At 36.9% G+C, this 26,366-nt stretch overlaps 1 protein-coding gene across 5 annotated transcripts in view; it reads right to left on the bottom strand.

Moving 5' to 3' along the window:
• Nucleotides 1-26,366, bottom strand: part of LOC117419750 (myotubularin-related protein 5-like) — a 71,193-nt gene that overhangs the window by 14,189 nt on the left and 30,638 nt on the right. Inside the window, exons 8-34 of one of the 5 annotated variants that reach the window (XM_034926229.2) lie at nt 25,632-25,740; nt 24,476-24,589; nt 23,081-23,158; nt 22,482-22,595; nt 22,018-22,146; nt 21,373-21,471; nt 19,271-19,475; nt 18,655-18,761; nt 15,218-15,367; nt 14,397-14,465; nt 13,401-13,559; nt 13,030-13,286; nt 12,762-12,934; nt 12,597-12,670; nt 9,365-9,560; nt 8,993-9,120; nt 8,657-8,832; nt 6,698-6,834; nt 6,109-6,310; nt 5,538-5,734; nt 5,141-5,278; nt 3,931-4,026; nt 3,072-3,152; nt 2,495-2,673; nt 1,610-1,786; nt 1,213-1,314; nt 158-343 (exon numbers count right to left, since the gene is read on the bottom strand). In XM_034926229.2, the coding sequence (XP_034782120.2) occupies nt 158-343; nt 1,213-1,314; nt 1,610-1,786; nt 2,495-2,673; nt 3,072-3,152; nt 3,931-4,026; nt 5,141-5,278; nt 5,538-5,734; nt 6,109-6,310; nt 6,698-6,834; nt 8,657-8,832; nt 8,993-9,120; nt 9,365-9,560; nt 12,597-12,670; nt 12,762-12,934; nt 13,030-13,286; nt 13,401-13,559; nt 14,397-14,465; nt 15,218-15,367; nt 18,655-18,761; nt 19,271-19,475; nt 21,373-21,471; nt 22,018-22,146; nt 22,482-22,595; nt 23,081-23,158; nt 24,476-24,589; nt 25,632-25,740 (3,832 nt within the window). The remainder of the gene's footprint in view (nt 1-157; nt 344-1,212; nt 1,315-1,609; nt 1,787-2,494; nt 2,674-3,071; nt 3,153-3,930; nt 4,027-5,140; nt 5,279-5,537; nt 5,735-6,108; nt 6,311-6,697; nt 6,835-8,656; nt 8,833-8,992; nt 9,121-9,364; nt 9,561-12,596; nt 12,671-12,761; nt 12,935-13,029; nt 13,287-13,400; nt 13,560-14,396; nt 14,466-15,217; nt 15,368-18,654; nt 18,762-19,270; nt 19,476-21,372; nt 21,472-22,017; nt 22,147-22,481; nt 22,596-23,080; nt 23,159-24,475; nt 24,590-25,631; nt 25,741-26,366) is intronic. The other 4 variants (XM_034926231.2, XM_034926230.2, XM_034926232.2 and 1 more) reach the window with 4 other exon arrangements.

The following is a 26,366-nucleotide window of genomic DNA, read 5'->3' as shown; positions in this document are numbered from 1 at the left end:
AATAAAATACAGTAGAAAAAGGGTTTCTGAAAATCAGGCCTGAGTTGGAGACATGACACAACAGAATAACCCACGTTTCCTATAAAATGTTTGGTTTAAAGCCTTCTTATGAAATAGCCTACATGTCCAGGTTATGGAATGGAACCCAAGGTCTAACCTGATGAACACAGTCCAGGAATTGCAGAAATACAGGAGTGAAGCCACTGCTTTGGCTGGCCAAAGTCTGTGCACCACGATGGCTGAAACGGTGACCAAAAGATAGCCACTCCTTCTCCACTAGCAACCGGAAACCATCCATTGTTCTGTAGTAAGGGTCTGACAGCAGCTGAACGAGGGAGACCACCTGAAGGAAAACATTATTGTGTAGGTTCAGCAAGTTATGTGGTTAACATTTACTTGTATGTATCGTAGCACTGCTACTGTAGGTTTAAAATAACTTTTAGTTTCAAGAGTACAGATTTAACAGTACATGATGTATATCTGCCAAAGGTTTAAAGCAAAAGTAGCTTATGATGTAGGTCAATTTGTACAGTAGGAAAGTTTTAAAATTGTAGTTCAACTTTTCTGTAATCTTTACTAAGTTGAATACAATGGTTACTGTCGGAACTGTCATAATCCTTTGGTGCGATGATTACTTTTCAATATCTCTCTCATGAGAGTGAGTGTTCAGACTTTACAGGCCTACTGCAAATAAGATGCAGACAAGGACTGCTCTGTTTACCCTTATAAAAGTTTACCATGGTAAATTCACAGTTTTGTAGATTTTTCCATGATATACTATGCATTTACAATATTTTACCATGTTTTCCCATGTTTTTTAATATGCTTTACCATACCTCTCTGGGGTTTACAGTGCTTACCTATTATTTACCATGCTATCAATGTGCTTTATTACAATTTGGTATGCTTTTACTATGGGACACTTCTATAAGGGTAATATAATTGTATCTGCAAAAGTGAGTGGGGGGGCCTGATAAAAAGCTCAATTGTGTAACTCATTATGCCTTATCAACACAAGACTAATGATAATCTGAACACAGAACTGCAGTATTAATTGTATTGTAAACATTAGTAATCTATTAATACGGCACGAACACTTCATTCAGGTTCCAAGTTGTTTTTCTGCATATCTTATAAACCAATGCTATGCAGACGCAAACTATCTTAGAGTAGTATCGTTAACTGACTTAGCCAGGTCTAGTCTTTAGCTACCTGTGTGCTGATGTCCCATCCATCTTCCAGGCTGACCATAACTGAAGAGCCAGAGTCCAACAGCCCCACCACCAACACTGAAACCTGAAGAACCTTGTGGATCTACCGTGACAAAGCAGCAAAACAAAATAACCATCAGAAAAATACATTGAAAATAAAAAAAAAAAAAGACAGGAGTGTCCCTACATCATTAACCACATACCTGTGTGTAATTACTTCTGCATGCTCAAGAGTATACTTTGATAATCCAAAAAAATATATATATATATATATTCTGGACCATAAGTACATAAATTCAGATAATGTACTTAATTCTGCTCAGTAACCTCTGCTCAGTAATAATAGTAAAATCAACACCGTGTCTAAGCATTGTCTAATGAGACTAAACTGTACTTACTAGACACAGCCAATCTGACTCCTCAAGGCACCGGTAATAGGTCATGTTGGGATCAGTGGATGTGGAGCTAGGAATACAAGCCTTCATCAGCTTTTTGAAGCTAGTTTTCACATGCCGCACATCAAAAACTTCAATAGGTACCACTTCCCACTGCTGAAGAGGGTCCTGTTTTGTACCCTGTGAAAAACAAAAATCAATCAATAGTACAATTCATCAACCTCCTATCATTGAGATTACTCCTTCAGAGGAACATTTTTAATTGTTATATATTTAGTGTCTAGGCTAAATACATTTTACCGAACTGTAGCCAACTGCATTGCCCTGCAGTTTGAGATACATTCTATAATTTAGCCTAGTCTACTGAACACTGTGCAATAAATCCTTGTTTAGAAGACTGCGCTGTATCCTTTTTCTTTCTACTCTTCAACTTTTACGTTTAAAAAGGCTGATTTCATCCTTTGAGTAAATTACTCAGTTACAGTAAGGCAGCACTGACATTACAACAGCCTTGCTTTACTTATTCCATATTCTCATGATAAAGTAGCAAATACTTTTATTTTAAATCAGGATGATCATGATAACTTAATTATTCATGATACAGAATTGACTGGATATCATGGGAAATTGCATGTAAAACAGAGTTACTTGTAAATTGTTTTTTCTCATGAGTGGGTAAACTGAAATTCAAAAATTACAAATTTCATGGCAATGGCACGAGAAAATGTTACTCTACGTGTAAACTTCAAAGAGCCACAAATCCAGACCATTAGGAAAACACACTTAAAATCTAGTAACAGGCTAAATTGTAACATTGCCTGGGCAAAAGAGAAGTTTTTTTATTTGTATTTATTATCATTATGGCTTCTTGGTGGGTAGGTATATCACCTTTAGCTGTGACTTGTCTCCTATGATGTATAGGTAAGCCCTCTGCTGTTGGACGAAGTGTGCCTCGGACGGCCCTCCATTGGATTGTGGGGATGATGTATCTTTTCCTGCTAGTCTGGTTCCAATGTCTGGGCTATAGCTGCTCATCCGCCCACTGCCACGAATACTGCCCCATTTCCCTAAAATAAACATGGAAGAAAATCAATGGGGATAACAAAGGCTTAACGAAGCAATTGAAACAGAGGCTCCTGTACGAGAAGGGAAGTAGCAGCTTCTTTAACCTTCAGACTCAAACACTTCCACTGAGGACATTTTACCAAACAAACATTTTTAGTGACATGGAGTCTTCAAAAATACAGCAGTTACTGGACATTAAAAAGGGTTAAACGTTGTTTTCATGAAATCAAAGAACGTACACTGTAAAGAGGAAGCAAAATCAAAACACAAAATTAGTTCTGTAAGTGAGAGACAATGATTCACATAAAACACAGCAACGGTTAAGGCAGGTTATTATTACCACTGTTAGCATACTGATTGATTAGACAGAAGCTAAAGCCAGTGGTTTGATCTACTATACCTCTCGGAAGGTTTCTTGCCTTCACAGATGTTCTATGTTGTGATAGAGAGGTGACCCTAGCTCTGTGACCTAGCACAGAGGCTGAATAGGATAGAAAATACCCTCATTACCAAGGGCTAATAAAGCAACATAAAACTGCTGTAGCTTTAAATATAATACTGTACAAATATTATATTTAAAATTAGCAACTTTAAACACTCTTAAGTGAAAACCATGCTTTTCCAGCAAAATAATGAAGTATTTTGCCACTTCATTTCAGAACTGAAAACAGCATCTGTCAATGAATAATGGTATACAACAAAAACCAGCACCAGAAACACTGGTATCACTTAGCCCATTTGCAAAGGCATTTCTATTAAAAAAGATATCGTATGAATAAAATGGTAAAGGGCAAGCCATTTTTGCATGCAACTGTGCATAATTACTAGAAGCTACATCTGTGAGTCAGTCCCAGATTGTACAAATTATACATGTTTAATGTGTATGGTTTACATCCAAATAAACAATCTGTAATAACTTGAGTCATTTGGAATGTTCTTCACCAACTCCACATTATTATTATTATTTATTTTTTAGCAGACGCCCTTATCCAGGGCGACTTACAACTGTTAGAAGATATCACATTATACAGATATCACATTATTTTTACATACAATTACCCATCTATACAGTTGGGTTTTTACTGGAGCAATCTTGCTCCAGTACATTGCTTCCTGATAACAGGTTAAATGTCTGCCAATACTAGATTCTGAAAAGTGACAGTTTGGAAGTATTGCCAATGTGATTATACAGCCTCTGAATCAATGATCAGTCTTAAACCTGTATGATCATCATTATTGTCTGTATTTGAGGTTCTCACCTCCCCTGCTAAAGGTACCTGGAGGCTCTTCTTTGCTGCCCATCACCTGTTTCATAAGGGCTCCAATCTTTGGCTGTCTCTGCTTATCTGAAGAATCTGAAATTCAAGTACATATAAGACTTATAAGACTTTCTAATTATTCTAGTAGAAGCAACATGATTTTTGTATTTATTTCACTGGTATCAGTGGATTGTAGAATAGGATTTTCAAATATAGTGCACTTATTTTATTAACATAATAAATACAATTTCAATCTAAATATTATTTATTTTGTAGAAGTAGCGTGCAGTGTAGTACATGTGAATTATATAAGATTACAACATGCAATATAGCCCATCAATTGTTTGGCAGCCATTTAGTTACATTACCTTAAACATTTTTTTTTAATGAAATCATGGCAAATCAATCAGATTTATCCCAACTGAATTCAGGATTTAAATTCTTGATACAAGGATAAATTACTTACAGGCCATGTGACGGCATTCCTCAACTGCTCCACAGGCCCTATCACACCAATGTTTGTTTGTTTGGTTTTTTACACTAAATTTCAACCATAAAAGCCATGAAGTGAGAAATATGCAGACATTTTATGGTCATAAAAACACTCTTATTATACTGTTATCATGTAACGGTGATGATCTATGAATGTCCTTAATTGTTGACACCAACAAGGAAAACTTTTTCACTTTTTACAACCAACTGAATACTGTGTTTAAAACACTTGTGCTTTGAGTAATAATGATTATGTATACAATTATATCACGGTGGTCACGACTTCCATAGTACCTGTGAAATTTGCCATTTGTTTTGACTCAAGTGAAAATAAAAAGTCTTTTGAATTGGTGGCAGTGTAAAGTTAAAGCGGTTAAACATGTAAAAGGTGAATACTTACACGGTACATTTATTTTAAAAATGATTTGTGGTCAGATTATTATTAGCATATTCCTGTTATGGCTGTTTGCAAAGGTAACTGTTAATAATTATTTTTTAATATATTTACTTTTGACCAGGAGCGTGTGTTAAAAGAAAACACATTAAATGCATTATAGATGTTTATTTAGCACAAATATTAACATTTTATATTAATAAATATATTTAATAAATCTGTTTCTTTAAGTTCAAATCTATGTAGCCATGATCACTGTTAAATTGTCTATTTTTAGCTGTGAATGTACCGTGACAAAATCGTATCCTTATTAATAATGCCTACCTGAGCTGCTCATGTGTGCAGAGGTGAAGCCACTCAGTGTGTTCCTCCCGCTTGCATCTGAGTAGGAAGGCATGGAATTGATGATGGCTTGCAGGTACTTTTCCTGCTCCAGACTGGTGGAGTCTGTCTGAGAGGGTCCTAGAAAGAAAAAGGTGCCCAATTCATTTGAATACTGGTACAAACTACTTTTGTGGCGTGACAAACAAGCACAGCAGCAATTTATTAAGCAGTTCTTCCTTGCCAAGCATTAGAAGACAGCTACAAAGGTTACAGACAAGCAACCTCCAATACTCTTTTGTTACACGTACCAGTTATAATTTGTAGCAAAATGCGTACTTTGTTATTTAATAACAGCATTGAATCCAAAAGTACAGACTGGCTTGAAACGGCTGCTAACCTGCTGTTGGTGCATTAGGGGACTTGAAGAATCCTACTACTCCCTTGCCATGCAGCCCGGCCGACCTGAGCAGAACAGCCTTGGTCCGGGAGTTCCTCCAGCAAACCACAGGGAAGCGGTTCTGTCGGTAGCAGCGTGATATCCGCTGAATAGTGGAGTCTGGGATGCTCTGGGGCACAATCAACAAGCCTGGATAGCTGCAAAGAAAATATATAACTTAACAAATGTAATATGCCAATATAGTTCCCATTTTTTCTGTCTGTAGAAAAAAGTGTTCAAAAGCAAAACAAGTTCATTCTTTAGAAAAAAATCAATTCTTAGAATTGTACTATTATTCACTTTCTTGGACAGCCTTTTTTTTTTTTTTTTTAGAACTTAAATCGCATGTCATTTTCTTTCCCTTGTTTATTCTACGTAGCCTCATAACAAAACAGTGGTGTGATCTTTCCCAGGGACCAGACACTTTTCATTTCAGTAATGGTTACATTTTGTACTTGAAAGGAAACTAATGCTGGAAAAACTGGTCTTTGCTTGCACAGTAAAATAAATACTAAAATAATATTAATCTTACCTCCGACAAACCGCATACATGCGGTTTATAGTGGATATCCTGAAAGGTTCATGTTTTGATCTCGTCAGGCTGTTACTCAGAGTGCCCAGGCCAAGCCGCTGATAGTCCTTGCAACATGCCCGCTCCACCACGTTGCTCATTGTTTGCCTATCAGAGGATTTTATGGTGGAAGACAGGGTCAAGGAGCTCTGGTCCACTTCTTCTGAAATTGAAACAAAAACATGCAAGTCAGGTAAATGCCGAGGTATGAACTTAGTACCACTATAAAATATCTGTATCGTGCAATATTAAATAACTTAAGAGCTTTAATGTATTCTGTGTTTTTATTTTCAGTTTTATTCTGAAATTAACATTTTTACACAAAACATATGACAAAAAAATAACAAAAACAAAATTAAATTACCTATGGTTCTGGTTTGAATTGTGCTAATACATGCACCTACACATCTTCTCTGGGATACCAAAAGTTACAGTGAAAAGGCTAGAATCAAACTTATGAAATATACACCTTCTTAGGCCTGTTGACCTAACAGTCCCTCCCTAGACACAAAAAATACTGTCTGGTTTAATTCAGCAAGGTTCCTTCTACCTGAAATGTCATCCTCATCAACCTGAGACTGAAGGCTGCTCCTGTTTTCCCACGTTGGGGGCGTGTACTTCTTTCGTGTCACATGCTGACGGCTCATCGTTCTCTTAGCATTTTTCACAAGGTTCTTGGAAAGGGTTCTGAAGTAAACGAAAAACAGCAGGAAAAGGATTCAAGAAATAAAATCTAAAAATAAATTTGTATAATTCCATTAAAGTACTTGTATACACTAACTGATTCACCTCGTTTAGGGGCCAATGCATACCAGACAAGTACGGATAGAGAAAAAAGAAACTTCGTTTAAATTAACTACTGCACAATGCAAGTGACGCAAACTACGTATCATCCTTCTGTAGGTAGGCTTTTTTTTTTATTCCTTCGCCATCCTGTGTGCATTGCACTTAGGCAAAAAAAAAACTAAAAGTAAAAACACCCTTAGACAAATAACATTTACAAAAAAATACTCCAAAGTGGTTAATGTTCTTGTTTACTGTTCAAATGACAACAATGTTTTAATCAGCCTATCAGTGCATCTGTACTGGCTTTTCTGTGACCTGTACTGTACAGTAGAGGGTGGGACAAAGTCAGTAATACATTGTTTTGATTTAGGTTGCTAAAACCTAGTTTTCAGCATTGGAGGTAAAATACCAGAAATGGACGACAAAGCAAAAAAAGCAAAAGTATATTTTGGCTGATGATCGTCTCAAGATATTTTACAAAAGAAACTGTACAGATGAAGGTAACTGTTTTGCACATCTTGTAATGTATCTTTGGAGAAAATACGATCAAAATCGCTATTTAGCTTCAGAATCACACATTAAAATGAAAGGCTACTACAGAGGCTGCGGAACAGAACTCAAAATAAACAGCTTTCAGAAAACAAACTGGAAAGTCAGCGCAGACAAAAAGTATGCCAGTTGTAGCCAAGTTAAATCAGTACTACAGGTAAGCACAGCCACCTCACTTCAAACAACCTGCTGCTTACTTTTTAAATGCAGTTAGAATTTTAGACTTGAATAGGCATGTTTTCTTTGTTTTGACTTGGTACTAATAAAATAAATTGGACTGGACAAATAACATGACAACCAACGTGCTGCATATATTGCCTTTATTAAAGTATGCCAGATGCCGTTGGGTAACCAAGTTTTGGGACTTTCTAATCGATTTCCACATCTGTATAACTTGGCAATGCTTTGCCTTACACTTCCAACCAATTCAGTGGATACAGAACGTGCAGTCTCAATGTATGGGCAAGTCCACACAAGACAGAGAATGTCAGTAGCAACTGCTGGGGGATGTTGCATGCTTGCCTTTAACAAATGACAGCACTCTGTTTTAGCAAGGAAGCAAGTACCACTATTTTTTGGCTTTTATAGTGCTCTGAAATATTGTCTACTTCGATTTATTTAATGTTTAAACAGGTCCGTGAAATGTCCGCGAAATCCTAATTTTATTCCATAACCAACCCGCGAAAAATACGTAATTTAAGGCAATTTAAAGTAGACCCCTATACATTGCACATTAAGAAGCACCCTGATCCATAGCCACCATTTTATTGGAATTTAATAAGACAATTCTTTCTGACCATCACTGTAGTGCTGGATTTCATCAGTTATATGTTTTTAATATAGCACAAGGTGAGTATTATGCAAGACAACACCATGCTAAACATAACCAACTCCCAACTTGAGAAAAGTATCACCTTAGTGCTACCATACCATCATCATTTGTAAATGGCATTACACACACACACACACACACACACCAAGGACATTTCCACCTGCTTCTGTCTAACATTGAAAGTAGTACTTTCGAATCTCAGCAAACTGGAACAAGGTGGGGTGCGGAGGTTCATGGTTTAATTGCACTCCAAACTTATCTGTCTTTTGTAATACAAAACGGAAAAATTATGATATTTATAGGACTGAAAAAAATCATTTCAGATTGTAAACGTAATCTTACTTTAAGGACTGGTTCTTCTCCTTATGCTTGTGTTCAACCACCAGTTTAAACGACTGTCCAACAGTGAAAGCAAAAGTCCCGTGAACATGCTGTGGGTAACGCAGTTTGTGGAGGTGTTTCTTGAACACTTCTGCCAGGTCAGATGCTACCTCCTCATCAAAAGCAATCTTCATTAACTGAAACAGACCGGTGACAAAACAAAAAAGAAATTGCATATGTTCAGGTTGAGCTCTTCAAGTGGCCATAAAATAGAAACTCAATTGTGATCAGCAAGTACAGAGTACAGAATGCTGATTTCCTTTCACCCCATTCCCAAGTACAGTTTATTTTTCTTACCTGGAATGTGCACGATCGTAACTGCAGCCCTTCCTGGATGAACTGGTCCATCTGCACACTAACAGAAATCTTCTTCTCCTTTGTCAGGGATGCAATGGGGAATGACCGAATTACCACCTGCTCACCCACTGGAAATAGAGAAGCGTGCTTGTTGTTAGAACTCTCCCTGTACCAGCAAATAAAGAGCACAAGCTGCAGCTTTGCCTTAACTGAGTGAAATAGATAGTATACAAAATCAAGAAAAATCTCTATTTTTGTAAATCCAACCATGTCTTTTAAAAATGTACTGAAACACCTTTCAAGTAATTTACTTAAATTATTTATTTTAAAAACACCTTTGTCCCTTCATCTTGCCGCCTTCTTTTAACGTACCCAAGGGGTCAGTGGGAGTCCCTCTAAAGATGAGTCTGTAAGTGGTAAGGAAGATCGCTCCCTCTGCAGGAAGCAAGGGTGGTCCCCCCATTACTCCACCTGTTGCCTCATCTCGGCCATCTGAAATGAGGTATACCCTCAACCCCTCCATCACCAGCTCCTCACCCACCAGCAGTGCCGGAAGCAGCAGCTTCGGCTGCAAGTGAAAGAAATACAACTCACTGACTCGTGTCATTTACATAGACCCCAGTGAACAAATGTGTTGTTTTTTTTGTTGGTCTAAAACTAAGCAAAATTAAATACACCAACAATAAAAAACAACATTTAAAAGCAAAGCAAAAGAACACAGCATCATAAATACATGCAGTCATCAGCAACAGTAATTGTGACTTTTAGAAAGAACAGTAAAATAAACACACTGTAGGAGTTGATAGTTAACTATAAAACTCAGATTATGACACCTACTACTCTGAGATTTTATTAGGCCTATTTATTTATATGATTACTGAGTAAACCACACATTATGGCTATAAATGTATCAATGTTCCTCAACACAAAAAACTAGATACATAATGTCAGACTGTTTAAAACACAAATAATGCATTATTCCACTGCTATGGGACAACATTATGGAGTGCTGTATTAATAAATCTTTTGCAAATTATGGCAAATAAATTAACTGTGGACTGGGGTTATAGGCGAATATGTGAAAAAGTCGGATTTGCGAACATCTATAGAAAATGACATTTACACATCCATGAATAGGTTAGTGAACAAAAACAACACTCATGCTTTAAACACAGGGAAATTCTTTGCTTTAAAAGTAAGCAAACGTAAACGAGATTAATTAGGCTACTTTATTGATATTGCCAACAGCCGATAAGAAGCTTGGTTTAAATATTGCTTTGGCTACTTTAAACAAACGGCCGGTAAACAATGCATTCATGAAGCTTGCTTTGTTCAATTCAAATGCATTTAAAGCTACAACAACACGCTGCAACTGTGCACCCCATCATATAAACACATTGCACAAAAAAAGAGTAAAACACAAAACTTTCTCAACTGGTGTATTGAAACGTCACTGCTACACACAGCTGACTGACACACGCACACAGCCCATCTCTCAAAGGAGAAAGCACCAAAAGGCCGATTGCTATAACGCTTTCTTTCTGTTTCCATCGCGGACGCTGCAATTGCTGCCAATACCATTACTCTTGTAGCCTAATTTTAATATTTATTTATTTATTTAGCAAGGCGGTGATGTGACGGTCAGATATGCGACATTCCACTACATAGCATTCTTAAATTATAGGGTGTGGCAGGGCGGAAGCCCTGCACATGGGGAAATATGAAGTTTTATTGTATTTTTGGGTTAATGTAAATAAATTGATTTAATTGTTTAACTGCTGTGGCGCTCTGCCGGGGACGATTACCTGTATGCGTGGAGCAGCAGCTGAAAGCAATCAGCTGTTCCAGCAGGCAGGTGGGCGTGTCTCAGCAGAGCGTCAGTATAAAAACATAGTGATCACTGTGATCGGGACTGCTGCAAGGCCTGCCGTTTTTAACAGCACCTTTGATTTAGAGTTTGTCATATTGTGTTTTATTTTGAGTGTTTGTACAGTCATGTATCGTCCTCTGTGTGCTACCATTGCTTGTAGCGTCACATGACATTATTGTTTACTTTGTTTATGTGTATTGATTAAATCCCGTGCGTCTGTGTCGTCATAACAACGTCAATCTCTCTACCACAGTCTCTTCTGTGTTCTCCTCGGCCGCTTGAGGCAAGTATACCAGGACACTACCACATAGGGATAGCAAGATATAGCTCACAAGCTGCTGGTCAAACGCTGCAATTCATAGGTCACAATATCCATTTTCAATGGCACAATACTGTACAATATTTGTTTAAAAAGTTCTAAAATAGAATAGAACGATAAAAACAAGCACACAATTGATTTATGCTGTCCGGATATATGTTGTAGTAAAATCAGAGGGGAGTACAACCAAGATCTATGACAAAGCATTTGGAAAAAACTTTCCAACCAACTCTGTCAACTCTGTAAAGCCAAAAACAGTACACAGTACAACACAACATAGTGTAGAAAAAAGGATTGTAATCATTAATCCACCAGCACTCTCCATGTACAGAAAGATCCAACAAATAATCCATCTGCCATGCAATCCAACACTGCAGCCATTTTTAGTTTAGTCTGCTTGTTCACTCAGGTAATAGATCCTGCATGCATAGTTATAACTGCAGACAACCCACTAAGGTCATCTCTTAGACATACCTGACAAGAAACTTGATTTTGAAGTGTTGGGTACCAGGCCTGTGTTCTATATGTCTTTGTCCAGCCCAGGGCTCTCCAAAACTTTTTCCCCATTGAAGGTCCAGGACCCACAACTAAAAAAACTGAAGGTCCCAGAGGAAATTTTGGAGGTCCCAATGAAAATGTTGGTGGTCCCAATAAAGTACAGTCTTAATGTTACGGTACAATAAAAGCCATAAACAGAACGTTTTCTGTATAAAATAACGAGGAACAAAAAGGAATAGCAAAATAATCCACAAAAAGGAAAATTCCATAAAGATCAAATGACAACTAACCATTCTACTCAACCAGGCATCCCCTCTGCTCTCAATCTTAAAGGCTCCAGAAGCTTAAAGCACTTAAATATTTAGAAACATTTGTTACATCATAACTCTAGAGAAAATTACCAATATTGAATGTTACAATGCTATTTTTTTCTGCTTTAAGAAATATTATGTTTAAAATCATTAAATATCTTGAAACACCTATTTTTAGACCATGAGATAAGCGTTTTTTACCGTGAAAAAAATGTCTAAGGTTTTTAAACAGTTGCTTATGCATGGGAAGCAGTCAGCAAGAAAGTCTGAAATGATTTTTAGTAAAACGCGCAAACGTACTCAGGAGGTCACGTGAAAGGGGCGCAACTCAGTATAGTGTTCAGTCTGCTCCGATCCAAGACGTTTTCCAGTTCTCCACAGCGGGCACAACGTATGAGCCCGCCAACGTTCTGAAGCTTGCACGTCACACAATGCAGCTGTATAACCTGCACGTTTAAAAAAAGCGGTGGGGCGTCAGACGGACGCATGTCCCGGGGACGCAGATAACTGCAAACCTGGAAGTCCCGACAAACGACCCGTGCGTAAAGGACGCGGGTACCTGCGTCGCTAAGGGCCTTGGTCCAGCCCTATATAAAAATTGGTTACCTTTTGTATAGCTGGCAGTCTCTTACTTTCCCTATGAACAGCATCCAGCGTCTCAATGTGCATCTGTACGATATCTGCAAAAAAATAAAACCAGTGTCACAAAAAGGAAACACGCTACGCTGAACCAGCACAACAATTCTGATCCCTCATTCACGCAGATCATACCTGGTATCATCAAGTGAAGAGCCTTCAGGTGCTCATTGGTCACACCACTTTCAGTGCAAACTTTATCCACAAATCTGTTGATGAACCGGACCACAGAGTTGGCAACATCAGAACTTTCGGCATCTTCAAAACCACTTTCAGTGTCGTAGCTTTCAGCCATGCTACCTGCAATGCTGCATAAAATAGGGAAACAGTTATCCACTGTTCTTATTTTATGTATTCCATTGGGATGTGAAAGAAGGCTACAAAGGTCCTGCCTTATAGATACCTGTTGGTGACATAGCTGTTACTGACACTCTCAAAGTCCCCCAACCCAGAGCTCCGCAGAAGCCTGTTCTTGCTGGTGTCCAGGGGGAGCAGCAGGTAACTCATGCGATTGGCGTAGTGAATAGCCTGACTAAACACAGTGCTTTCTTCCTTTTGAATCAGTTCCTGCTGCTTGTCTTTGCTCAGCATTGGCCACTGTCTCCTCTGTTCAGAAGCAATCTCTAGTGCAGACTTGTCTTCTGGTACAGACTCATGTTCCTGTTGGAGATGTAAATAGACAGAAGAACTTAATAGTGATTATATCATTAGTCTTTAAATATCATTTTTGGAACAATGGTAAAATTGTGCATGTATTAATGCAGCACTTATTACCTGGTGATGTTCCCCATTTTCATTGCCTTCAAGATAGAGTGCACGAATGTGATTCTGGACGTCGCTGTAAAACATAGCCTCCCAAAACTGCATGTTGGTCCAGACACTGTGATCCTGAACACAGCTATAGGCAAACTGAGTGACCCCAGCTCCAAGTTTCTAAAAATAAAACACACAATAAAAGTTCAAGGAAGGATTTGTAGAAGTTACCAAGAATTGCAATTTTTTGCAACAATCACAACAATGAACACATCTCGACACTGCAGTCCACAAAGACGGAATATTATTCAGAATATAACCCAAATGCATGCTGTCAGTTTTTATTGACAGAAATCCAATTTAAAATCACAGTACAATGAAAAGTAGTATACATTTAAAATTACTGTGCATTTTATTGAAAACACTGTTGTAAGTGAACTTCTAAAAAGATTATAAAATTAACTTCACTTGAAATCTACATGTCCCATTCAGATCAAAGGCATTTTTAAAACCACAAAAGCAAGGTGTGCCCAACATCAGGGTACTAATGAAATCGTAAATGTGGGCAACTTGCATCTACAGTTTGCTGTTCACAGGCCTGTATTATTGTACCCCAGTTCTTCAGAATGGTTGACAAAGTATCTGAGGGAATGTTGAAATATGCAGGAACATTTTTTTTTCTTACGGTGGTGATGCATTATCCACTGCTTTCAACAACTCCACTTTTGTCTGCAAAGATAACGCCGGTTTCTTGCACTGCTTCACGGAAATGGTATTGATGCATGCGCACAAAACAATCCGCACAAACGGGACATTAGTGTTAACTGAATTAGCATTATAAAGAAGCAATTTACAGTAAGTGACTGCTAAATTTGGCTGGGACCATTTTAATCACAATTGACTATATATGCAGAGAGAGAGAGAGAGATATGAACAATATTATTCATTTGACTAATAAAAACTGTTTTAACGAAAGACTAAACTAATTTAATAAAATGTAAGAAAGGATTGACTTACTCTGCAGAAGGCTGTAACGAGGGGTAGAAGTGCTGCTGCTATTCCATGTTCATCCATATGAGAACAGTCCTATGAGAGGAGAGGTGAATTATAGCAAAATCGAGACACCTGCAACTCTAAACGACATTCACGGATGTTGCGATACAATCACATCCAGTTTACAATAGCTGTAATCTAGTAAACTACAAGGTAATCTCTCTAAAATATGCCCTGTTATGTACTCTTCCATGAAGGTATACAGTTGGTCCTCTACTTTCCTGTGAGCCATCTGTTGATATGCATGCATAATGCATTTTAAGTCTGGTACCTTTCCTTGATATAATGAAATTAAATTTTAAAAATTAGATTTAATTAAAATAAAGCATCTCGCAATATTACTCTAGTCTCTCCATGGTAAAACCACACATCTGATAAAGGAGACTAGATTGACACAGACCTGTTCTAAACCTTTCTGTTAAACATACCAAAATCAGCAGCTGAAACAAAACTTTCCACCATGGTATATTCTTACATCTTTAAGAGAGCTGTGCCAATTATGCAACATTGTTTGCAGATATGTCAAATATAGAGAAAAGTCTTCATAATAATAGCAGAAGCGACAAAAGCAAGAAGGTTTAATTAGAATATCAGTTAAGGTCTGTCGTGAAAAGATAACATATGACTATTTCATTAATTAAAGGTTTCGTCCTAAAATTACATTTTCTCAGATTACAGTACACTAGCTGCTGAAGAAGAAACTATTTGTATATGACCATGACATTTTGTTACAGTGAAAGAAGCTTTTAAAACAGCAGTGTAAAAAACTCTTAAATGCACAATACCTGGAGGGTACAGTTCAACATCCGGATAATGTAGTCAAACTGCTGATCGTCCAGTACAGCCCGGTTCTGTTGTACATGGAGGTTCAGCTCTTGGGTCAGGCATTGTCGGGCTGCACGTCCCTTTAGTGCCCTCAGAACTGCAGGCAACAACTGGGAAAATTAAAATTGAAATCAAGTTAAAACTCAAAGGTGTACTGCCTGAAACAGCTTGTAGCCAGCACCTCAAACTTTGTGTATAAGTTGTCAAAGTTGCTAAATGCCTGGAGTGTTGTCCCCTATTTATTCCCAACAGTCCAACCAAAATATGCAAGTGGTTTATTTGTATGCGATTTGAATCTTACTTATATGATAGAATACATGTTATTTCAACACTGATAATCCTCATACACACACAAAAAAAAAGTTTTTGAAACTAAATAACCCCCAGCTCACAGTGCTAACATTGAAGACAATATATGTACTGGTGGTGCATCATAATAAATGCTATAATATAATAATCTGAACCATAACTTTATGCAAACATCTTATAAGGAAAGTTAATGGGCTTCCTGATAAAGGAATTACCCAACATTAACTGAGAACTGACTTGTTTATAAAATCCTCATCTTTATAAACAAGTAAGTTAGTAACATACAACCCCTACCACAGCTGTAAATACCATCAGTAAAATGAAAAAATCAGTAAAACAGTATATTCACAAGCAAACATTTAAGTGTGATATACAGATGTCTACATATATTCCCAGAAACTTACATGCTTAATAACTTGTGCTAAAGAAAGTCCTCAAAAAAAATAATCACAATTTGACATGTGCTTCTCTAGATATATATTAAAATGTAAGTGTAATATACAGATTACAATTTATTTTCTCTCTCTCTCTCTCTCTCTCTCTCAAATCTGAAAAAGATGCAAACTTGGAATTACAGGGGACAATGCAACCTGAGGCAAAAAAAAAAAAAAGAAAGTTTAAATACGTCAGACAAAACAAGAAAAGAAACAGCAAAGTTCCAGATATACTTGAAATCTCAATGCCCACGGGTTGTCTATGATGCAGAAAATATTCCAATGACCTATAGTTACTGCATTGCAACAAAGAAAAATAATGCATTTACGAAAGGCTGCCGCGATTTTTAAAAAAATAATTTAACAAAACACAGTCCAATACAGTCACAGTTATTTGTTGCAGTCCCAAACCAAAACCTGTTAATTACGAACGGTACCTCACTAGTACCACTTAGCTTTCCCTGCATAACTAAAATCACCTCCACTGTAAATGTAGTACCAATGTCAACAGCTGGCTGAGAGCATGGTTTCAGCCACTACAATGTAATAAAAACAGATCTAAGAAATCAGCTTAAAGTGACACGTGTAAAACCTGCTAATGCAAATGTCTGCGGACACGCCAAACCTTGACAACATTTCTGAATTTGCCTTTGAGAAGGCTTTCCAATATTGGTGTAGTGACAAAGAACGCAGGGTTATGGTTTGAATATATCGCAGAGCTGTTGAAAATCCTCTTCAGTGTTGGAAAGGTGAAGCAAACGTATATTATGCCAGACAGCACCTGTGTATTATTCAAAACAAATGTTATATATACATTTGACATTTTAATTTTATCAATGGAAACGTCTCATTCCTATGTATTTTTTTATTATTGAAAATAAATTAGTATTTTGTCTGAAAATAAGTGAATGTATGACTACATTAGAAAGGAATGGAATGTTACTCTATCACACAACTAGATTTTTTAAGTAATATTTTACAACTCTAATATATTGTACTACACCTTTTATTTAGAGATGGAAAACCTGAAATTAATAGGATTTATTTTTTATATGAAAAGCACTTGGTAGGCTATTTAAATTACATTGTTCTGTTGTAGTGCCGTGTAATATTGAAACACAATTGCAAAAGTTGCAAAATAAACAAGGGAGCAAAATACATCGTTATGATTAGGGGTATCGGCAGTGTCTTCACAATACGATATGTATCGCGATACGAGGGTCACGATACGGAATGTATCACGAAACAGTAAATTAAGCATGAAACAAAAAAAACACACACACACACACACACACACACACACACACACACACAATTGTCTCATTTGCATGTGCCAGTGTTTGCAATAATACTGGTAAAGCACTTTTGTTCAAATAAGCTTCACGGCCTGTTTTGCTTTTCTTTCCTGTTTATACTAAAACAGTAACTTCATGTCTATACTCACTTGTGTGTTGCCACATTCTGCCGAGTGCTTAATCTATGCAGCTGGTGACTGCAATGAATGTGGCATGTTTATATTTTAAAAGTGCTCTCTCTGGAATTGTTGACGGTACCTCTAATTGTGTACAGTTGTAACATGGGAAATAGCATGCTGCAGCTCCCATGCTCAGTGTCAGAGAAGTCCTGATCTGACAACTTGTAACACAGACAGCTATGATTACACGTTACTGTTCATTTTTCAGTAAAAACAAGTTTAAATTGCAGTGAGTTTGTTCTGCTATTTACGATATTAAATACTAAATGTTTACACAACACTTTTGGACGGCATTAGCACATTCATAAATATTGACACCTGCTTTTAAATGGAGAGGCAGCATTTTTGTGTTACAGGCACAAATGCACCTAACCCTGAAAATACTCTGACCCCCCCTTTAGTCCCTGTCTGGAGCCCTGCAAATTCAAGTGTTACACATTTTAGACACAGCGTGACTGAGTCTTATCAAGAACATGAGGGGAGTGCACACTGGATTTTAAACCGGTCAGAGCAGGTTGAATTCCGCCGTCACCTTGATGAGATTATCAACATTAATAACCCGCCTCCGCTCAGCTTCTGCTTCTGACTTGACAAAAACACTCTGAACACAGCGACTGGTAGGTGAGGCTGCTAGAGGACATGCTAAGAAATAATATTACCTAATTAGCAGTGTAGGCACAAAATAATGCATGCTCTTGTTGATATTAGAAGACAATTTTACTTTTTAAAAAAAAAAAAAAAAAAAAAAAAAAAAAAAACACCACAGTGTACTGACAGGGGTCAGGGGTCGACAATCATATTGTCAAGAAAAATATCACGGTTCACTGTGTCAATCAGCACACTCCTAGTTATGATGCAGGAGTAATTTATTACACAACAGTGTATATACAATATATCTATCTATATTATAGTAATTTAACGTACATGTGGAATAAAAACAGAAGGCCTAACACCCCTTGAGGACTGTAGAGTTTTGTACCACTAGTGACTACTGAAGATCTCCAGTGATCTCCAGTTTATCGAAAGGATTAGTCAACAGTGACTACAAACATATAAATGCCAGGAAAACCCTGGGTTTATCCATAACCACATTTTGATACACTCAATTATTTTTGATTTTTTTTTAGATATACATGTAAAACATCAAAGTACACCAAAACAAATGCATCAAGAAACCCACCTTTTTAGCTTCTACTGTTTTGTTTTCAAAGATGTAAGTAATACAGTTCCTGATCACTTCTAATCTCCGAGCACTGTTAGCTAGGACATTGCTGTCAATGATGGCATCTGGAAAAACAGTAAAAAAAATTAGAGGATCATATCAATAGAGAACTTCCTTCTAAAACAGCGCTTCTCAAACTCGGTCCTGAGGACCCCCCATGTCTGCTGGCTTTCATTCCAACCGAGCTCTCAATTACTTAACTAGACCCTTAATTGAACTGATCATTTGCTTAAATTAGACCTTTTAACTTGTTTTCAGCTCTTGAACAGTTGCATATTTTAAGTTTGCTATAACATTTGATAAGTAACTTGAACTGCAACTGTTTAAGAGCTAAAACAAGTAAAAAGGTCTAGTTAAGCAAAATATTAGTTCAATTAAAGGTCTAGTTAAGTAATTGAGAGCTCAGTTGGAATGAAAACCAGCAGACAGAGTTTGAGAAGCCCTGTTCTAAAACATGTGCAGGTTTAAAACATGTGAAGACTTCTTAAACATTTTTTTAGCCATTAACCTAATGATACATCTTCAAGTGTTTATTGAATAAAGAATGTATAGTTTGACAGGATAATCTGATTACCAGGGGGAGGGCCGGATGGCACCATACATTTCTTCTCTGATTTAACAGCAGGTATTTCGTTTTTTTGTTTGGCGGCGGCATGGTCAATGAACAGCTGAACTGTCACCTCATCAAGGTGGGGGAAGGTTGTCTGATGTAACCGCAAGTGGGAGCCCTCTGTTGGCCTTTGTACCTTGTGCATGGCAACGGCTGGGTAAGGGTTCTCCTATTAATCAAAAAAAAAAAAAAAACTGTATCATCATTTTATTTTCTCACAATTTTGTTTTATACAAAGTTGGCATTAAGTCACTTGGCTTGGGGTACATCGACACATACTGTTGCCCATCTACAGCAGCTGGCTTGATCAGTAATGAGTCTAGCCAATCATAAAATTCTTATAAATTATCACTACATATTAGGGAGGACATAGGGTGCTTGGGTATCCGGGTTACCCGGTAATCGATATTACTCTAATCCATTTTCAGGATTCAATTCCTCTTCGAATCCCTTTTTGCTAAAATCGAACGTCTCAGTTTTCCACGCGACCTGTTGTAGTGGAGCCACTCGACTTGACCGGCTAGACCAGTGCTTTTCAACCTGTGCTACGCGGTATGCAACAGGTTTGCCACTGGTGCGCACCAACAGTTCTTTATGACGATATGATTCCTCAAAACACAATGCTCTGTCAATCACTCCATCATGTATCAATCAGTTTGTACCAATGAAGCACAGAGAAATTAGAAATTATAATGCAGAGCTCCAGACTGCGATTAAAATGGTTACAAATGCAAGAACAAAAAAAATGTTTTAAAAAAAAAAACACCCATTGACAACTTTTTCAGGGGTTAGGCACAAAAATGCCGCATTATATATATATATATATATATATATATATATACACACACACACACACACACACACACACAACCACCCACACACTCACAATGAAAGTCTCTACGGCAATGCAAGCGTTCAACTTTCTTTCAGCCAAACTATATTTAAATGGCTTACCAAACGAAATTCATCATTTTGTTTCAAAGAGGTTTAAATACTTGACTCCCGCTCGTTTATATTCTTCACCAAAATCTCTTTATTGATTTAAAAAAAAGGACAGAGTTGTAAAACTAACGTGTCTTCATCAGGTATATTAACAACTGCAGAATACATGAACCCCAGTTTCTTACAAAAGTTGTGATGGTGACCAAACGTGTGAGTACTGTTGTGTAAAAAAAGTAGCTTAAAATAACTGTTTAGGAAATATAGAACAAGAACAGCAACAAATAAACATACACTTAAGGTTTGTGTCCTGCACCCATGCCATTAACAAAATGCCCTGAAAACTTAACGTAATTAATGAAGGGCTGTAATGTGGCAAAAAGAGCAAGAATTAAACAAACAAGGACGTGAAAAGGTTACCGTACCAAGCTGAAAAAAGCTGTCTTTGTGAACTCCAGTAAACCAATGTTATCTTTCACCAGTCAAATCGTAGAGTGCCTAAATAAAGTTTTGAGTCAACCACGAATATTTTTATCATGGTTAGATGATGAGCTGATAATATCTCTTCAGCCAAAGTAATTTAAGAGCAAAGTTACCATTAAGTAAAACAGTATGTAGCGTGAGCTTTGTACTAAAGCAGGGTCAGCTGTTGAACAAAGTTTATTTCTCAAACTGACCATTTAAAATGTGAAAGCAGAACACACAGAAAAGCGTGCGGTCAGCTGGCTTGCATTCCCTTCCCTTCTCCCCTGCTCCGGCCGTGACGTACAACGACCTTCAAACTTGATTATTTCGACCTACAGCAGGTAACCCGGTTCCTAGAAGGCCTAGAATCGACTCTGAATTCTTCTACCCGATGTCATGCTTAATATACTTATTATTTTACAGCCCTATTCAAAAACAACCTTGCTGCTTTGTGTCTTAAATCCGAGCCAGGGCCTGTCAATACCTGCTAGTGGGTCAGCAGATGGCCACTGCCAGTGTTTTCCACCACCTGCATTGGCAGTTTGTGTTCTGTCTTATGACTATAATGATAGTGTTGGCATGATAGAGAAAACAAGAGCCATGACCATACAGCCTTAGAACAAGTTCTGTGCCAAATAATCACTAAATTACAAAATACATACGTTTTTGAAGAGTTGTTCAGCCAGCTCCTTGACGTGCTTCATTACTTTGTGTGGATTTCCCTCCTCCAATCTGATTCGCTCAACTTCAGTGGCTATAAGCTAAGTGACAGGGAAAACAAAAAATAATATTTAAAATAATATAATCATCTTAACAAGGTAGATGTTTTGAACATGGCTGATTTCAATGTACAGCAAATAAATAAAAATCACGCTCAGATGCAAAGTTTGTGTGGAAACACAGGGTACACTAGCACATTTGCTTGACCCAGTGTATGATTTGTTCTGAAAACAAATTATGGTTTTGATGCAGCAAAAACCAGAAAATCAATGTTATGAAAATCTAGCCCTTAAAATACTACTTGAATGCAGTCCATCAAAAAATTCAGATATACTTATAACTACTTTTTTTTTTAATTCATGTACGGATTAGAATTTGAATTTAATACCATTAGTATGTTTAAAAAATAATAACACCCTTTGCTGATTGGCTGCAACTATCTACAAGTTCCAAGTCAAGTACCACTGTAACAGGAAGGAGGCCGAGAGCAAACCGGTAACCTCACACACAAGGGTCAGAATCTGTAACCACAATGCATTACACACCACACCCAGTTACAAGATAATAAATAAATACAAAAATCTTACTTCATCAAAAAGATCAATTGCTCTGTAAGATGGTCCCCTCTCTGATACAAAACCAGAAAATGCCATCCCGTCCAATACCTTCATGAGAAAATCATCTTCAGTCAGAGCACGCTGACCCAAAAACGCAGCCTGAACACAAAAGCAAAACACAAAAAATGTGTTTAACCACTTTCCACCATATATTTTTTAAATACTTAGCTGAGGGACAGTAATTCACCCCTGAGGACGAACACCAATGGGATTAACATACAGTAGAGGTTTTAAAGGTATAGGCCTATATTTTTATTATATATATATATATATATATATATATATATATATATATATATATATATATATATATATATATATATATATATATATATATATATATAAACCAGATAGTTAGGCCTTTACTTTTTAAGTTAATTTATTTTGTGCAACAATTCCTTCAAAGTAAAAAACTTTCAAATGGCTGTTCTTGCCTTATGAAATCGGATGACAGGTTCAGGGTGGATGCGAATGATATGCAGACACCAGCGATGACCCTGAAATAGCTGTGCAAACAACCACAGAAACACAGCACGGATTTCTTTATCCTGGAATAAAGACCAGAAAAAAACAATAAGCCTATATGAAAAGCAAAATCTGCTATAAATATGCACCTGTAATGTAAATATAGAAATGCAAAACATGAGATTAACTGCTCTTTATCAATCCCACACATCACATTTGTAGAACAGCTGGCATCTACCAGATATTGCCAAATGATAGCGGTCCAGATTCAGTTAACTTCCATTTAAAAATGTATAAATATACAGTTAAACAGCAGGATTAATGTGTTAGAAGACATGATCCATCCTACTGCAGGCCTGCTTTATTTAGAGGTCATGCAACCATCATATATTAGAAATTTTAAACACCGACCATCCAGCATCACACCAACCCTGCCAAAGTAAATTGGCTGTCAAGTAAATAGGTTTGTGGTTTTAAAAGTTCCAAACTTTGCTGGTACAGTGCAGTTTAAGGACACATTCTAGAACCATGAGCTGTGGAACTCCCAAATGGCAAAGTCAAAACTTACCTGGATTTTAAGTGAAGAAGGTTCCATAGTAGATGGTGGAAAAGCATGATCTGCAACCTCTAACTCCGGATCTAAAATCTAAAAAAAAGGAATAATTTAAAAAACACATTCCTTTATGCAAGAACACCAAAATTATTATTATTATTATTATTATTATTATTATTATTATTATTATTATTAGTTTATTTAGCAGATGCCTTTATCCAAGGCGACTTACAGAGACTAGGGTGTGTGAACTATGCATCAGCTGCAGAGTCACTTACAACTACGTCTCACCCAAAAGACGGAGCACAAGGAGGTTAAGTGACTTGCTCAGGGTCACACAATGCGTCAGTAATAGTCAAGTATACGTTTTCTGTCTAGTTGTTTTAGTCTGGGGGTTATTAAAAGTTATGGACAGCAACTTAACTGGTCCTCCATCAATACACTTACAGTAACAGCACTGCAATGCAAAACTAAAAAAAATAAATAAATACCATTGCAATATTTGCTTGCATTACAAAAGTATCACATTAGGGCTGCTACGATTAAATCGAAAATCAATTTTTCGATCAATTCCATTCCTCATTACATACATCAATATAAATACTGGATAATCGATTCAATAATTACATTTTTGTAATGCGCATAGTTAACAACGAAAATGCATCAAACTCCCTGCCTTGCTATTTACAGTATTTCTGCCACAGACAAGCAGTGGGCTTGTTTTTCTTTTCCTGCTCGTGTTATCTAGCATTTGATTTGCTGGTCCCAGCCTATCAGCGAATCAGTTTTGAAAATGCTTTGTAAGTACGCCCCGCTGTGTATTCAAAGTAAACAACAAAAAAGCATGCCGCCAGAGCAGGATGACAGGCTTGTATTCCTGTCAAAGAGCCTGTAAATAAATTGTGCACATTGAAGAAAACTGACTGTATATAGCGCTTCTTTGGAGTTAAAGAAGTTTTAACTGTTATATAATGAATATTTAACAATATTAAAATAATCACATCGAGGGGAGAGGAATGTAGCGGAAATGTATGTGAGCGGAACAATCATTGATATTTATTAGAACAATTATATTTTTAGTGCCCAATTAATCGATTGCTATTTTGAGGCTTAACTGACAGCCCTATATCTCATATAGACTGTAATTACCATAACGAAGTGTGGTATAAATTAACAGCACTGCAGAATCAGATCACATAACAGAAATTACTACACGTCAAACTTCAATTACAAATACCCCATTTTAAATTACAAGTAGCCTACAGCATATCACGTTTTCAATATATCCAATAAATATCCAAATCAATTTTGATTTAACAATGGAAATTTGATATCTAACTAGGCACTGGACATAATGTCATTCATGCTATATGGCTTCAGAAGTCATATAGGAGTTAAAGATTTAGTTACCATGGACAGTACAGTCTGAGTCTGATGTAATAGAGGTTCAGGTAGCAATGAGATGTGGATACACTCTGGAATGGTCACAGTCCCTCCATCAAGGTCTGCTATAATTACATCCAACTTAAAAGAAAACAAACAAAACATTCAGTACACCAATGCGATTAAGGATCAGAGCAGCAGGTGTTACAACTGTAATAATAATAATAATACTGGAAGCTGAAATGGTGACAAAAAAAAAACACTTTGTATTACTGTTATAATATTGTTTTAGAATTGATTTATGTAAAGCATTTATTATTTTCTGCAAACATGATAAAATAAAATATAAAACCTGGTAGACATTATCTCAAATTAAGGGAAAACAGTACTATGACTAGGACAAAAAACATAATTGTGAAATAGAGGGCAGTAATTTAGTACAGTCCATGTACAATGTGGCCAAACTATGAATGAATTCATTACCTATTAATGAGAAAGCCCTGTATTGTTCGCGACCTGAATAGCAACACTGAAATGACACTGCTGATAGTATCTTTAGTTAGTATGATTCAATAATGAGCTGTAAGGGAACTGCAGTAACTGGGAGCTCCTGCAATGCAGCGTTTTTATACTGTATTATGATAGGATGATTATTTTATGAAAAAGTAAGTTTTCACTGCGCCTTAAAAACAAATGTCCAACAGGCAGCTTGTAAAGCTTCCAAGTACAAAATGTTACTATTATGCCATCACGCCTTAATTACTTGTCTTATGTTGTTACTTCAAAGATCAGTTTTGATCGAAATCTCTCAAATGTGCCAAGGAAATTATTTTGAACAGCTTTAGGTCTGGCTCAACTTATCTGAAAACATGTGACATTAAAGTCATAATAGACTGCCATTGTTCTGTGCAATTAAGAAACAAAACATCTAACAACCCGCTCTAAATTGAAATGAGCGGAACCAAGATCATTGTTCAGATAATTCTGTAATTAATACAAACATGCTTTGATAAAAATAATTGTGAAAGAGACTCAAAGCACATCGGACACAGAGTCTATAGTACAGTAAAAGTGCCTCAGACAATCACATTGCAGCATTTCAGGTCATTAACTTGCTGTAGGACTGCTACAGGAATGCATTACTCAACCACAATTGTATTTCAAAGACAAAAAGATCACTGACCAGTTCCTGTGTCTCTGAACGAAAGAAGGAACTGACTCCAATGATGAATGGTGTTGGGGTGCAGAGTACCTCCAAAAGTTTACCTGGCAGGATTGGGATGTACGTGAAACTGAAAGAGGTAGAAGTAATACAATAAACGATACTGAAAGCACACCCAAATATGATCACTAAAACCCACTTTATTTAACAGTTCTGTTCCAGTGGTTCCAACTCTAGTAAGATTGTAAAATGTGCTGGTCACTGCTGTTGTTATTTACAGTCTTCAATGCCAGTGTCTATCAAGTTAGAAAACTCTAGAACTGCATTTCTTGTAATATTAAAAAAAGTGTCAGGTTTAGGTTGCACATTTAACAGTTGCTGTCTCTTCTCCTTTTGTTAACTGTTAACTTTGCTACATTATACCCAGGTTGTACAAATATGGTCTTCAATCTTGGAAAACATCATGGCTGGGTGCAGGACCCATTGTTCAGAATACACCATATGGATAGGATGTTCATCGAACAAGTTTTCCAGTTTGTATTCCTACAAACTTATCTGTTCATTTTCATTACGTAGCTGAATAATAAATATCAAAGCAATCCTAATTATAACTGAAAACAGAAGGGATAGGTACAGCATAGGAGACAGTAAACATAACACAGCATTGAGTAGCATGTCAGTGTACAGTTCTCCTTTAAATATAAGCCAACAAAGGTTAGGGTTACAGCTATTTACTTTGAGTGTGTGTTAGTCCAA

The sequence above is a fragment of the Acipenser ruthenus genome, chromosome 14, assembly GCF_902713425.1.
Source record: "Acipenser ruthenus chromosome 14, fAciRut3.2 maternal haplotype, whole genome shotgun sequence".
Classification (NCBI taxonomy): Eukaryota; Metazoa; Chordata; class Actinopteri; order Acipenseriformes; family Acipenseridae; genus Acipenser; species Acipenser ruthenus.
Note: the sequence above shows the minus strand (reverse complement) of the source record. Positions and strands in the feature narration are given on the sequence as shown.